General features: G+C 48.2%; 2 protein-coding genes across 16 annotated transcripts in view; one reads left to right on the top strand and one right to left on the bottom strand.

Moving 5' to 3' along the window:
- Positions 1–12,698, bottom strand: part of LOC1273326 (dipeptidase 1) — a 127,285-nt gene that overhangs the window by 80,340 nt on the left and 34,247 nt on the right. The window lies entirely within an intron of this gene.
- Positions 5,677–9,651, top strand: LOC5667419 (gustatory receptor for bitter taste 66a). Its single transcript, XM_061648589.1, has 7 exons — positions 5,677–5,926; positions 6,332–6,512; positions 6,740–6,846; positions 8,278–8,363; positions 8,622–9,138; positions 9,321–9,410; positions 9,529–9,651. Exons 1-7 carry the CDS (start codon positions 5,711–5,713, stop codon positions 9,649–9,651), a joined length of 1,320 nt encoding a protein of 439 aa, XP_061504573.1. The 5' UTR covers positions 5,677–5,710.

Here is a 12,698-nt window from a genome sequence, read left to right as displayed (position 1 = left end):
TCCCAGCTGGGTTTTCGGGACGGGACTGTCCCTATCGGCCCCGAGCATTGCAGGACTCGTTAATGGGATCGGGTCGGGCCCTTTCGGGGAAAGGGATATGCTGCGAGATCTTGATGCCGGTCGGTAGATCCATCCGAATGTCGTTGCGGTGGTGCGACTCATCAATAATTCAAGTCAGTGCCGGCCACCAGTCAGCGCTACTGCAGCAGCGTGGCATGCTGCTGCCTGGCCACGTTGCTGGTAATAAATTCCGATCCGATCCCTAATCAGTTTCATTTGTCGGCCAGTTAGTGCGCGATGCGAGCGGCCTGCTGGCCTTTCCGTGCAAAACGGGCACGTCAGTGGGACGATTATTTTCCACCGGATCAATGCCTGGACACGTGGCCCGGGCGGAGGCTGCGTTAGCGTGGTGTGATTTTATTATCGATGTGTTATGTTCCCGTGTCGTGAAATCACGCGCAACACGGCTCGTCAAATCCACACCGCTGGGATTAAAGAGGTGCTTCCGGGAATGTTTTGGCTGCCGATCGTTTGCTTTATTTTCACACCTCTTAAGCTCCTGGTGGGCTCTTTCCGGCCTTTTTATGTTTTTTTTTGCGTACTTAATCCCTCATCAAACCGTACTTCAACACCGACTCTCGCTGACTAATTCACAAAATGTCCATCAAATTGTCATCAACTGTTGGCCTCCATTTGCTGGAAGGAACAAGGTGAACAGGCACATCCATCACCTGTTCGTGTACCCTTGACCCATCACTCTAACGTCACTCGAGTTGAGCAAAAGCTCGTTGTTGGTGATGCGATTTGACAAAAGCACACTTATTACGGGATTGGCAAATGGAAATGGAATATTAATTACGGGATGTGCTGTAAGACTAAGAGGCTCCGTCTGCATGACGGCCGTTTGTTTTCTTATTATTATCTCAGCGCGTTGTTTTAGGGTTGCCTGTATTTTTTTTCCCGTGACCCATCCAACCGTGCGACGGAGGCAAATTGGTAGGTCGTTTTGAATGATTCATATTCTTAAGTACACTTTTAATTTACATTTTTTGTTCTTATCGCAGCAAAAGGGACCACCAGTAGCAGTGGAATTAGAATGGAAGATTCTGAAACAAAAAATATACGGAAAATATGACACCAAAATGTATTTCGTCATCCTGCTGAATGCTACAAACCCGGCACAATTAGCCTGCACTGCTTATATGGAGTAGAGAGGATTTTTTTAAATTCAAGCAACTTGTTGTATATGTGCTGGAAGATGCTGTAGAAAATATGAATTACACGAAAACGAGCTTCATTTTTTAAGCTCGACTCACTGTACGCCCAAAAGTATGCACTTGATTACGGCAAAGGGACCAGCGAATTAAATTAACCGATTTTATCGCATTCATAAAAAGCCCGGTCACAGGCCGCAGTAAATCGGAAAATTGTTTTTTCCGTGCTGTGTTAAGTTGGCAGTAGGAAGAGCATAAACACACACACAAATCTACATATTCTGCCTCGGGCTTGTGTTGCGTACCCTTTTAAGCCGAAATTTGCGCTGTTCTTCGCATGAGGGGGTTTCCTTTCCCACAACCCCGACCGACAGTTGTTAAGCACTTGCCGCGCCGTTGTCCGCCGAGAACGTTCAGCGAGCGGGTGCCACGAAATGCTAAAGACATTTAAAGGCCTGCTGTTGGCCCCGAGTGTGTCTTCGACGTGTCGCTGGTGCGGTATCGCAACGAGCCATACTTTCACCTTTGATCCGGGGAGGAATAAAATTTAAATTGAACCAATAAGAAACCGCTATAAATTTGAGTGGGATCTTGCGAGCGAGTGCTACTGCGGCGCATAACACATGGGCTGTGCTTTAAGGGGTTATGCATACACACATACACAGACACACAAATCCCTTTTTCCGGTCCCTTGCCGGTGCGTCGGGCAAAAATGGTTCCCATTGCACGGGAAGGTGTACCGAAAAGGGGTTTAGTACACCTTCTTGACTTAACTGAGGTTTCTGAAACCGTTTTGGGAAGAAGCATTTGATCTGTCCAAACGATAAGACCAGAGGACGCTTCCAGTAATGAGTTTCAGCCCTTTGTCCTTGACGCATCCCTCCGTTAATTTTTTTCTTTTTGCTTTGCCGACACACACTCAAACAAGTCTCATTTTCTCTCGCCCTCCCTTGCTCTCCCTGGGTGATGTTTATCAATTCGTGGAAAAACAATTTCAACCGAATTTTCCACCAAACTCAGTTCAGTACACAGGCACATAGGTTTCGCCATTCCGCGTTGCACTGAATTTTGGGCGCAAATTGGTAGCTAAATTGTACGACTGTTGCAATGAATTTTTCAGTACGCCAGCATAAATCAACCATCGATTCCTCCGTTTGTGGAGCAAAAAGGGAAAATGCTTTATTTACGAGCCAGCGCAGGATGGCGAATCACATTTCTGCCCCGGCGCGGCCAGTTGGCAAGCGAATGGAGTTGGGTAGCTGTTGATGAAATTTTTAGCATCCCGCTTCTGGCCGGGCCAAAGCCAATGCTTAACTCACATTTCATATTTTATTGTTCTGCCCATGCGGGTGTGGTGTTTATCAAAATCATTGATTCGAATAGGCGTGGTAGGCTGGTATTGCTGGGCGATGGAAAGTGTTTTGTAACTTTATCGCAGCATCGGGTGGTAACTGGAGCTGTAAAATTGATTTGCAAATGATCCGTCGTCGGAAGGGCGTTGCTGTTTTGCCAATTGGATGTGATGCTATAGTCGGTTGCGCAGCTTTTGCCTGCTGCCTGCCGTATCAATTGTTATCGGAGTGATTTCAGCACTGCGTTTAGAGCGGGAAATGATCCGGAAAATGCTTTGTGCTGGCCGACCAGCATACGCTTAGCATCGACGCATAACAAAGATCATTTCCATTGATGTAGAAAAATCCATCATGTGCATAATGCGTCTCACTGCTAACAATGAAATGTTTCTAAAAATGCTTTATCACAAAAGCGTTGTCCTGAAAGCATGCAAAAAGAAGGTATAAAATATTCATTGCTTTGATCATTCCATCAACTGGTCTGGTAATGGTTCGGGTTTCAGCATGATGTTAACCTTACGAATGGAAGCCGGGAGTGAATTTGAGCCTTTTGCTAGCATTAATATTCCAATCGTTGCTCCAATTGCTGTGGCCAAATGAGAAGTTAAGGAAATGGAAGTCAACCCGATACGATAAATTGTGCCCCAGCGCAAGAAGTTAAAGCATTCGCCCCGGCAGCGCCCTGATTGATGGGATTCAATTTCGATTGCCTTTGCCCGAGCCCCCGGGTTCCCAGTTCGCCGTAATCGTTTGCGGTCAAATAATCTTCACTCGTTCATTATTTGTCACATTTGTCACACCGAGCTTTGGCCTGTGAAAGACGAAAAAAGCCTTTTAGGAATGTTGCAGTTGCCCCGTGTCGGTCCCGTCTCGTTAGAAGCGAAACCATTCCGTGCGGCTGAAGCTAAGACCGATCAGCAAAGACCGAAATCCGTCCCAGCGCTGGAAATGAAAACACAAAACGCCAAAATCCATCGCTATTAAAATAACCGAGCGTCAACGGTGCGGAACCGGAACGGGCCGGACAGAAGCTGTCATCTAATTCGGTTGAGTTGAAAGGATTTGCTCCTAATTCCGTTGCCTCCCGATTGCAATTACAGTTAGCCCAGCCCGCAACCCGACCGGATTCAACCGGCGGAGGAAGCTAAATGGTGTACGCAGGAATTACGCTCGGCGTTTCTGTAACGCTCTGCTTTAGCACGGTAAAGGCACGGTGAAGGAAATGTGTTGAAAGAAGGTTGAAGAGTGTGGTCGACGTGCGCACGCGGGAGGAATGGGGAAGGAAAACTTTTAGAAAGAGTCTTATTTCGGCAAGAAGTTCTCAACCGGGCGAGAAAGAATAAGGCAACACGGTAAGGTTCTGGAGGGCAGACTAGCGGCAGGACTGGTTGAGGGCAGCTAAAATCCCAAAACAGAAGAAATTTGTTCGAATTCGGCTCGAAGCTGATTGAGGAAGGTGAAAACTCACCGCCCCAAACACACACACACACACACACACACACACACACACACACACACAGTTCCTCTCGTTGCTTTCGCTCCCCCAAAATAACGGATCTTTCTCCTCGCTCTCCGTTCCGTTCAGACAAATGGAAAAAGTTTTTCCGATGCGATGTTTGTGCGTCCTGCCTTTCTTGTTTTTCCGCTACGGTAAATGCCATAAATAAAGCTATCCCATACCGTGGCCGTTGATTAATCCTTCCGATTTGTGGAGCTTCGCTGATGGAAAGGCAAGCGCGTCGTCTTCGTCGTCGTGGGAAAATAGCAAACCCGAAGCGGGAGACAATCGACCTGCCCTGGTAGCATTCATTTGAGGGCTTTGTTTCATTTGGCTGATTATCGTTAATATCTATTTACTTTTGGTGAGGAAGAAGGTATGAGGAGCGAGGAGGGAAAGAGGTTTTTGCCGAGCAAAACGGTGCCTCGGCGGAGACCAAAGTAACAAAACTCAATTACGCGCCTTCCGGTGATTGGAGTGTCTTTCGAATTCATTTCCCGTTCCCTCGGATGAGGAATGTCAATTTCCGTTTGATGGAAGGACTGAAAGCCCCGTCAACAAGGGGGGTTGGTGGAAAGAACAATGTTTAAATATTTTCAATCGGTTTTTAGGAATGCCTGAAGAGCCTCCATTCTTAATAACATCCTGCTTGGATCGTTCGATCGCGACAGTGCAGTGCTCGGTTTGGATAGTAGATATGCGCGCAATGAACTCCGCTCCAGGTGCACTACTGGGACTGGAACTGGGACGAGCCCTGTCGAAGCGAAAGCGGGCATCCGACCCGTGACGGAACTTGCCAGTGAACTATGCAACCATCGTTCCCGGCAGTAAACCACAGCTAATAAGATTGGAATCTCCGCGCTTGTCGGACGACTTTTCCCGCTCGAGCTTTGGGCGCTTCCGGGTGCAGTGCAGCGGGCCGAATGATGGAAACCTATCGCCCGTCACCGTTCCCGGGGGCGCCCAGGGTTCCGCTGTCAATGTTGCGCCGTTCACGTCCCTTGAAACCGTGAACGACTAGCGCTCCAACGGTGTGGAAATGGAGATCGGGAAAAACGCATTATCTAAATTGAAAGATAATTGCATTTGGTTCCGGTGTCCTCACGTCCTGCCTGGGACAACAACAACGCACCCGTGGGCGTGGGTTGAACGTTGATGCATGTTTGTGTGTGTGTGTGTGCGGGCGTGTGTGTCACTGTGCCCGGTAATCTTACCGACGAAACGAAACGTGAACGATGGCTGCAACTTGATCGAACAGCCATCTAGAGGGAAGGTCTTTTGTTTGTACGCGCATCGGAAAATGACACACTCTATCGCGGGAAGGGGTGTGGAGGGCGAAAACGACGACGAACGATGATGATGATGGGGTTTCGCCGATGTCGCAAACCACGGCTTCCTTTAACGAGCGTTTCATTCTAGGCGCTTCTGGCGGAGGAAGCGCCGAAACTGAAGCGGCAAGACACACAACGGACACACACACACACACACTGCGGAGTGAGCTCGCTGGAGGGCTAGGAAAAGGAACAGTGGGGTCCGGGGCGCCGAAATTGGCCGCCAACTTTAGTCGCATGAAACATTAATTTCATGGTCTCGGTCATCAGTGCCAGTTCGGGCGTCGAGATTTACGGTCTCCGTTTGTGCAGAGGATGCAGCCGATCAAATCGTTCTACCTGTTCTCAAAGCTGTTCGGGCTGTGCCCGTACCCGCTCGATCCGACCGTACCGGTCAACACGCGGGCCAGCTACGTGAAGCAGCTGCTGCCAACGTACACGGTGCTGCTGCTGTACTCCTCCTGCCTGGTGAGCATCTTCTGGCAGAGTGGCAACACGTCCGACATTTCCAACGCCGCTAATTGGATACAGGTGAGCGTACAGATGAGCGTGACCGGGGCACCCGCTGACCCGTTGACTGCACGTTGGGCATGCATGTTTCCAACCGGAACCGGAGCGCAGGAAATCAATTTTATCAAACGGGATATAAAACGGTATTTTGATGAAGGAGGCGGTTTCGCAGCCGGTGACGGTGGCTTTGCTCCAGGCACGGAGAGTTTAAAGTTGGAACAAATGGGGAGCTTTGTGAGGTACGATCAGTCTCCTAAAACTTGTAGCAAGTTTGAAGAGAGAAAATTGCGTTAAAAAGAGGAGTATTGTTTCGCACATTGCATACATTTAGGGGGTTTAGGCGTCGTTGTGCGTAAAACGCGTCGGGAAAGTCTGCATTTGTGTTAAAGTCTTTCTTCCCGCCTTCTTCCATTCTTCCCGTTACAGTTCATTCCCAACTCATTTGCGTACGTCTTTTCGCTCGTCTTTGCCATCCGGCATCGCACGATGGCGAACGAAATTTTGACCACCTTCGCCATCGCCGACGATAAGCTGCGAACGCAGTTTGGCATTTCCTTCACAATGCCAAACGTCAAAATGAGACGCGTGTCTATCCTGGCTTGCATTGGTAAGTGATATTTGATAACCTTTGATAACCTTCTTGCTTTCCAGAGTGATTTGAGCTCTACTGTTTGCTGCAATCGTACGAAGCCGCATCGAGCGTGCCTGTAACAACGAGCTGGGCGCTCCGAACCATTCACCCATGGTTAATGATGTCCCTTATTTTGGATTCCTTTATGTTTCACGCCATCGAACACTCCCAAACGCTCGTGACGTGACCTTTCCACACCCCAGTCACCATGACCTGCGGCAGTACCATCGGGGCGCTCACTTATTTGATCGGAGTTAATTGGAATCGTATATGGACGTTGCTTTATTGGATCGCCTTCTGTATGCCAAAGGTAAGTCGTTTCGAAACCGTAACCATGAGTACGAGAGTGGATGAGTATTGTTGGGAGCTTTTGGAAAATAAAATGCAGGAGAAAAACAACGACAAAAAAACTCCCCAAAGTGAAACAAGACACGATACTGCCTCGAACCAAGCAACGGTGATTTTAACGACCCCGGCCCAGCGATCAGTATTGTGCTTATGCACGGTGGTGTTTCGGGCGGCAAGCGGAGATTACATTAGAAATGGAACCGTGTGCTAACAAATGAGCAGTTTTGGCTGCTTTCAACATTCTTTTTTCGAATGCGAACAAACCCACTTATAACCCCACAACCCGGTCAATAGCAAAGCATGGTATCAAACTCAACTAACCTCCACCGAGCACGGTCACCGTGGGAAGGCCATCAAAAATCGTTTCTAAAAGCACACTTAAATCCTCCATTCATTTCACAGGCAATTAAGCAGAGCTGTATTTTGTTGTGTAACACGGCCAGGATGACCCGACGGGGCAACGGGAACGGTCGGATGCGTTTTTGTGCATAAGCATAACCGGCAAGCGGCATCGCAGCTCCTGCGTGGCAAAGCACTTTCGTGCACTGTGGAGATCGTTTTTGTGTACATTTGTGTACAAGGTTCGTTTGGGCGCGCCGGCTAAGTAAAATCCTTGTCCAAGCGTTCATTCTACGTGCTCCAAAAGTAAAAAAAAATGGTTCACTTTATCTGCGCGTTCCTGCCTTTGCAGCAAAGTGCACGGGAAGTTAATTACCCCACCCGATCGTGCAAAAAGTCCTTTTGTCCTGCCGGTTACTGCAGTCGTTTTTCCTCCTTTCCAGCATCCCGAAAGGATCATTGAGCAAGTCGACCCATTAGACGGTCGACGCAGAATTTGACTTTTAGATGAATGACGATAAAAGCCTGATCCAATGGTCGGAACTTTTTTTTTGCTGTGTTTGACGTGGTAAGCGTGTGCGTACTCTCTAATCGCTTCACCACGGGGTACCATGATGTGGCAAAGTAGTGCACTATCCTACTCCTTTTTTTATGTGTGTCCTATTCACTTGCTATGGAAGTATAAAAAGCCTTCAGCAAAGCACCATGACTTGCACCGTGATGGGATGGATTCGTGTGAAAGAGAATCGCTTTTGAAACGCACCGCGAACCTGATCCGAGCTGTCGATGTTACGCTGTCAAAAGATAGGGGAAAAGGCCGCTGTATTTGGGGAAAAACAAACAACGCACCAGTTATTGCGTGTTCAAACGTATAATGAATATTTTTTTAGTATTTTTTCCTCCTCCTAGCGGAATGAAAATGTTATGCTTTCATACATTGTAAGCCACTTGAAGTGAACCTTGCTGAAATGAAATCTGCTTTTTCTTCTTTTGCTCTCTCTCTCTCTCTCTCGTTTTTAATGCTCGCACGAAACCCAAATCTCATCACGATCAGTTTGGATTGCTTCTGTTCAGTTTCCAGTTCGCCGGCTGTATCCTGTACCTGTCGGACCGGGCCATGCTGCTGCTGAGAGGCATGAAGTAATCAACCGTGAACTTTGCTCTTTTTTTCTGTGTGTGTGTGTGCTGCACCTGGTCACAAGCTATCTGGTGTTTGGTGTGTTTCATTTTTTGCTTCAAAGGTGCACACTACCCCCGGCACAGCTCAAACAGAATCACGCACGCAACTGCACACGATTGCATTCGGGATGCGCACCCATTTCCCACGTGCAGCACCGTGTTGCAGCACCCCCACCACAACATTTCCACTGACTAACATTTGTGCACGCTCGGTTGCAGCAATTTTCCGGTCGGTGTGGAAAACCTCGCCCTGCAGCCGCAAACCCACGGCCACGGGCCGCAGTACAAAACGCTCAACATGGCGATGGGCGGCAACCATCTGCCGAGCATGCACGAGGGCAAGCTGAACCGGCTGACCACGCTCGCGACCATCAAGATCCGCGCCATCAGCCCGCTCGACTCGATCCAGCACATCCGCGAGGTGGTCGAGCTGCTGCAGGACCTGTCGGTCAAGATAAACCACTGCTTCGGCAAGCAGGCCATCTTCTCGCTGCTGTCCGCGTTCACCTGCGTCACGGTGCAGCTGTACTACATGCTGAACCACATCAAGTCCGGCTTCACCGCGTCCCGGTCCGAGATCTATGCGCTCGCGTCCTGCAGCCTGCTGTTTCTGCACGGCATCGAGTTTTGGTCGCTGTTTACCAGCGGCGAGAACGTGCGGCTCAAGTGGAAAAAGGTGATCAATTTCCTGTTCTTCATGAAGTCCAAATCGGCCGACGATGACTTTCGCACCAAGGTGAGTGTCCGGGGGAGGGAAGCAAGGACGGATGTGGTTGTGGGTTAGTATCGTAATTAAAAATCGCCGATATTAAAACGCGCCGGCCACTGATTTGCCTCGTTTCCGGGTGCGTGTCCGTCGGGTTGGCTTCATTTCCGAATGTTCTACACAAAAAACGGCAACAAAACCAAAAACACTAGGTGGACGATCTGATTTCGTTCATGGTGACGAATCCGCTCGAGTTCAATGCGTACGGGCTGTTTCCCATCGATCTGTCGGTGCTGACGGGGGTAAGCAGATATGCCGGTGGTAGCACTGTCGAAATACATAATTAATGTTGCTCCCATCGATTGGGATGCGTCTCTTCTGTCTCTTTTTGTGTGTGTGTGTCTTTCTTCTTTTTAACAGATTGCTTCCTCCATCACAACGTATCTGATCGTGCTGATACAGTTCAAAATATCCGAGGAGCAGTCCAGCGGCTATGACGATGATTCGGACGAGAAAAGTCAGATCCAGTATTCAGCACACTAGCGCAGTAACTGCACGGTGGAAGTGCGCTGTTGGTGCGATTGGAACTATTGGTGGATGGGATGATACCGTGCCTGGGACTGTGCGTTCGCTCTTTGTCGCCTGACGTCGTTGTGGAAGGCCGCCATGGTTGTTGCGCCATCTACCTGGATCTCGATGCATGAGCTCCAATGCCCGATAAAGCTTCAGTTCGAACTTTATTTGTTTCATTGCGAATCACATGCTCGCATCAATTTAATTTGAAAAGATTTGATTTTGAAATTTCAGATAGCTACATTGGCCGCCATTATACTTTTCAATTCCTTAGCATTCTCTCAGATTGATAATTTAAGCTCAATTTATCACAAAATAATATGTACGTCAATCCCTTAATTCAACATTTTAATTAAAATTTTAATCACAAAGTACATCAAAGGAATGTTTTTGGGATTATTTTGTATTTTTCTATGAGTTTGTTGACTATTTCAATAGTTTGAGAAGGTAAACCATACAAATTATGTTTAAAATGATTTTTTCCATCGAGTCGGATTAACTGAACAAATATTCTTTATCACTTGAAATGAAAAATCGTCATTTTGCAAGGATCTATTTTAAATTAAAATGTAAATCGGTAGTATAAAAATCAGTTTGAATAGGAAGGTGTATACCACGTATTAAGTTTCATCATAGAGTTGGTAAACTTCCTTTTACGTCTGTAAAAGTGCTAAAATAACACAAAAAGTTGTTATAGCAGCCACTTACAGATAAACACTTTGTTATGTGAACTAAAAGCATCAAGAAAAGTGATGGAAGCAACATAAACGAGCACAGTCCGGGCAGCAGCTTCGAGAAGCTTTAATGTACGTTCATAACAATGTAAAACGCCGGGCTTACACTTGCTTGCTCTGTAAAACATCCTTCTGTTTATTGCTTTATTTATTTAAATCATAAAGTAACAATACAATGTACTTCACCCGATGGGTTTATTAATGTTTAGAATCGCCCATTAGCTTTAATCGCCGTACTTGAGAAACAACAGGCTGACCTGAGCCTGTTAGCTCAACGCTTGCCGCAATGCAATGGGTTGAACGCCCTTTTTTTCTGCACTTTAATAACACCGATTAGTAAGTCTTTATTCTTTCCACCCGGCCCAGCCGAAGGACACCAGCTACACCGGCAGCGCACAACATCACATTAATGTAGTGCTCACAACGCACTTCGCACAGCGCTGTGATAATTTAATTGCTCTCGAAGCGCAACCACCAACGCACCGTGTGTGCAACGAGCAATTGGGGACGAACGGTGAATCATGCTTGGCTCACCGTGAGCACCAGCTCGAAGCACCCGGTAGCAATGATGATGAGTGAGCGGTAGTAGCAGCCCGACGCCGGGCTGCCCATATAGCCATTAAGCCGGTAACAGTTTGTAATAATCGCTTTACAAAACATCCTCCACAATAGGACGCAGCAGCAGCAGCAGCAGCAGCAGCACAGAGCAGTAGAGCTGGGACGCCGTCGACACTTGAGCAGCACAACCGATCTCCTGCCTGGAGAAACCACCGAACCAAGCGGTGAAGACAATGGGGCCAACGGAAGCTGAGTGAGGCAGGAAAACGTTTAAGACCGGTTAATGCCGTCTCCAGTCGGGGGGAGAAGGGGACCCATAATTACAAGTAAGTACATTTATTACTGGCGAATTCGAAATTATACACACACACATTCACTGAAAGCACCGGTGGGCTTTACAAATGTCACAAAAGCGCTGGAAGAGAGGGAGCGAAGGTAGCTGTGAGGTTGGAATGGGCGCACATTAGACCGTCATTTAGACAATGTTCTTTTGGTGAGACCCGCCACCACCAGAGCCCAGAGCAAGGTGCCCTGGTACGTCTTATTGTGGAAGTTTGGGCACTGCGCCTGGTCTGGAAAGCAGTAACGCGTGCGTCCCAAAAGCGGCAAATCATTAGCTACGATCATGGAGTGGTTTTGTGTGTAGCGTGGTCAAATTGCGGTGGTGCGAAACTTGCACTCCGCTGGGCACTGGGAAGCTGCAGCACGCAAAACGTTTGCCAACCGGCAATTTAAATGAGGAAAACTCAGCTACATTACGCTAATTAACACGAACAGTACCGAGCAAGCTGCACCGCACACACTTTCCAGTTAACGAAATGTGTTACTGAACTTTTGCATTTGCACCAAAAACGATCCCAACAGTTGGGGCGAGTATTTGTGGGTGGGACGCTCGGATGAGTGAACTGAATTTTGGGCCAACGCTTGGAAATTCCTCCCATTTCATGCTGACTGACTGACATAACAATGTGTCCGGGTGCTTGCTCCGCGGGTTGGTTGGGGCTGGTTGGTGTGCCTCAAGATTACACTCCCGGGACATGTGGGTGAGGTGGAGGCGGTACAACGTGGTGACGGTTGGCAAAAAATAATAAAGTAAAGCAAGCACAACCAATTTCCCGCGTGCCCCAATCGCACCTCCGTTGGAAGGCGAGGAAAGCTTCTGCCTTGTTAAGGTCCAGGACGAAGCACAGGGGACGTGTTGAGAGTGAAAGGGAAAACTGTACGGGAGAGGAATTAAAACTGCTCCCGTGTTGTTGCAAAACTCAAACAATGGGACCGGGCGATGGGAGAGGGCGTCCATCGTTCGGGAAGCGTATAGAAAGGTAGCTGAACAATAACGACAATGCCCGGCTGCAAGCGTGAGCACGTGAGCAAATGTGCCAGGCCCTTTTGTGGCCTGGGCGTACCGTTGAGGCCAAGGTTGAGGCTTGATCCCGGCGCTACTCGTGTTTTTGTTTTCCTTTTCCCCCTTTTGTAATGCCACAACATACGAGCCGGGAGCTTCGTGCGCATTTTTATGCCCAAACTGTTCCGTTCTCGCTGCCCATAGTCTGCGCTACACACGCTCGCTTAACAATGGGCATTCTTTTGGTGCCTTCATACCGACACCTGCCAGCGTTACGTGTGGGGAAATGGGGGTAGGTTGATCCATTCACACACATACACACATACACACATACACACAGACACAGGGTTAACATGTTAGCTTTATGTTGGCCTCGGGAA

Source organism: Anopheles gambiae, chromosome 2 (genome assembly GCF_943734735.2).
Source record: "Anopheles gambiae chromosome 2, idAnoGambNW_F1_1, whole genome shotgun sequence".
In the NCBI taxonomy this organism is placed as follows: Eukaryota; Metazoa; Arthropoda; class Insecta; order Diptera; family Culicidae; genus Anopheles; species Anopheles gambiae.
This window is presented reverse-complemented; position numbering and strand designations above follow the sequence as displayed.

What these genes read in the sequence shown, in the direction of transcription:
- LOC5667419 (XM_061648589.1), top strand. Translation starts at nt 5,711, where the DNA reads ATGCAGCCGATCAAATCGTTCTACCTGTTCTCAAAGCTGTTCGGGCTG. An exon ending in GTCTATCCTGGCTTGCATTG is followed by an intron (nt 6,513 to 6,739) that starts GTAAGTGATATT and finishes TCCACACCCCAG; the next exon opens with TCACCATGACCTGCGGCAGT. An exon ending in TCGCCTTCTGTATGCCAAAG is followed by an intron (nt 6,847 to 8,277) that starts GTAAGTCGTTTC and finishes CATCACGATCAG; the next exon opens with TTTGGATTGCTTCTGTTCAG.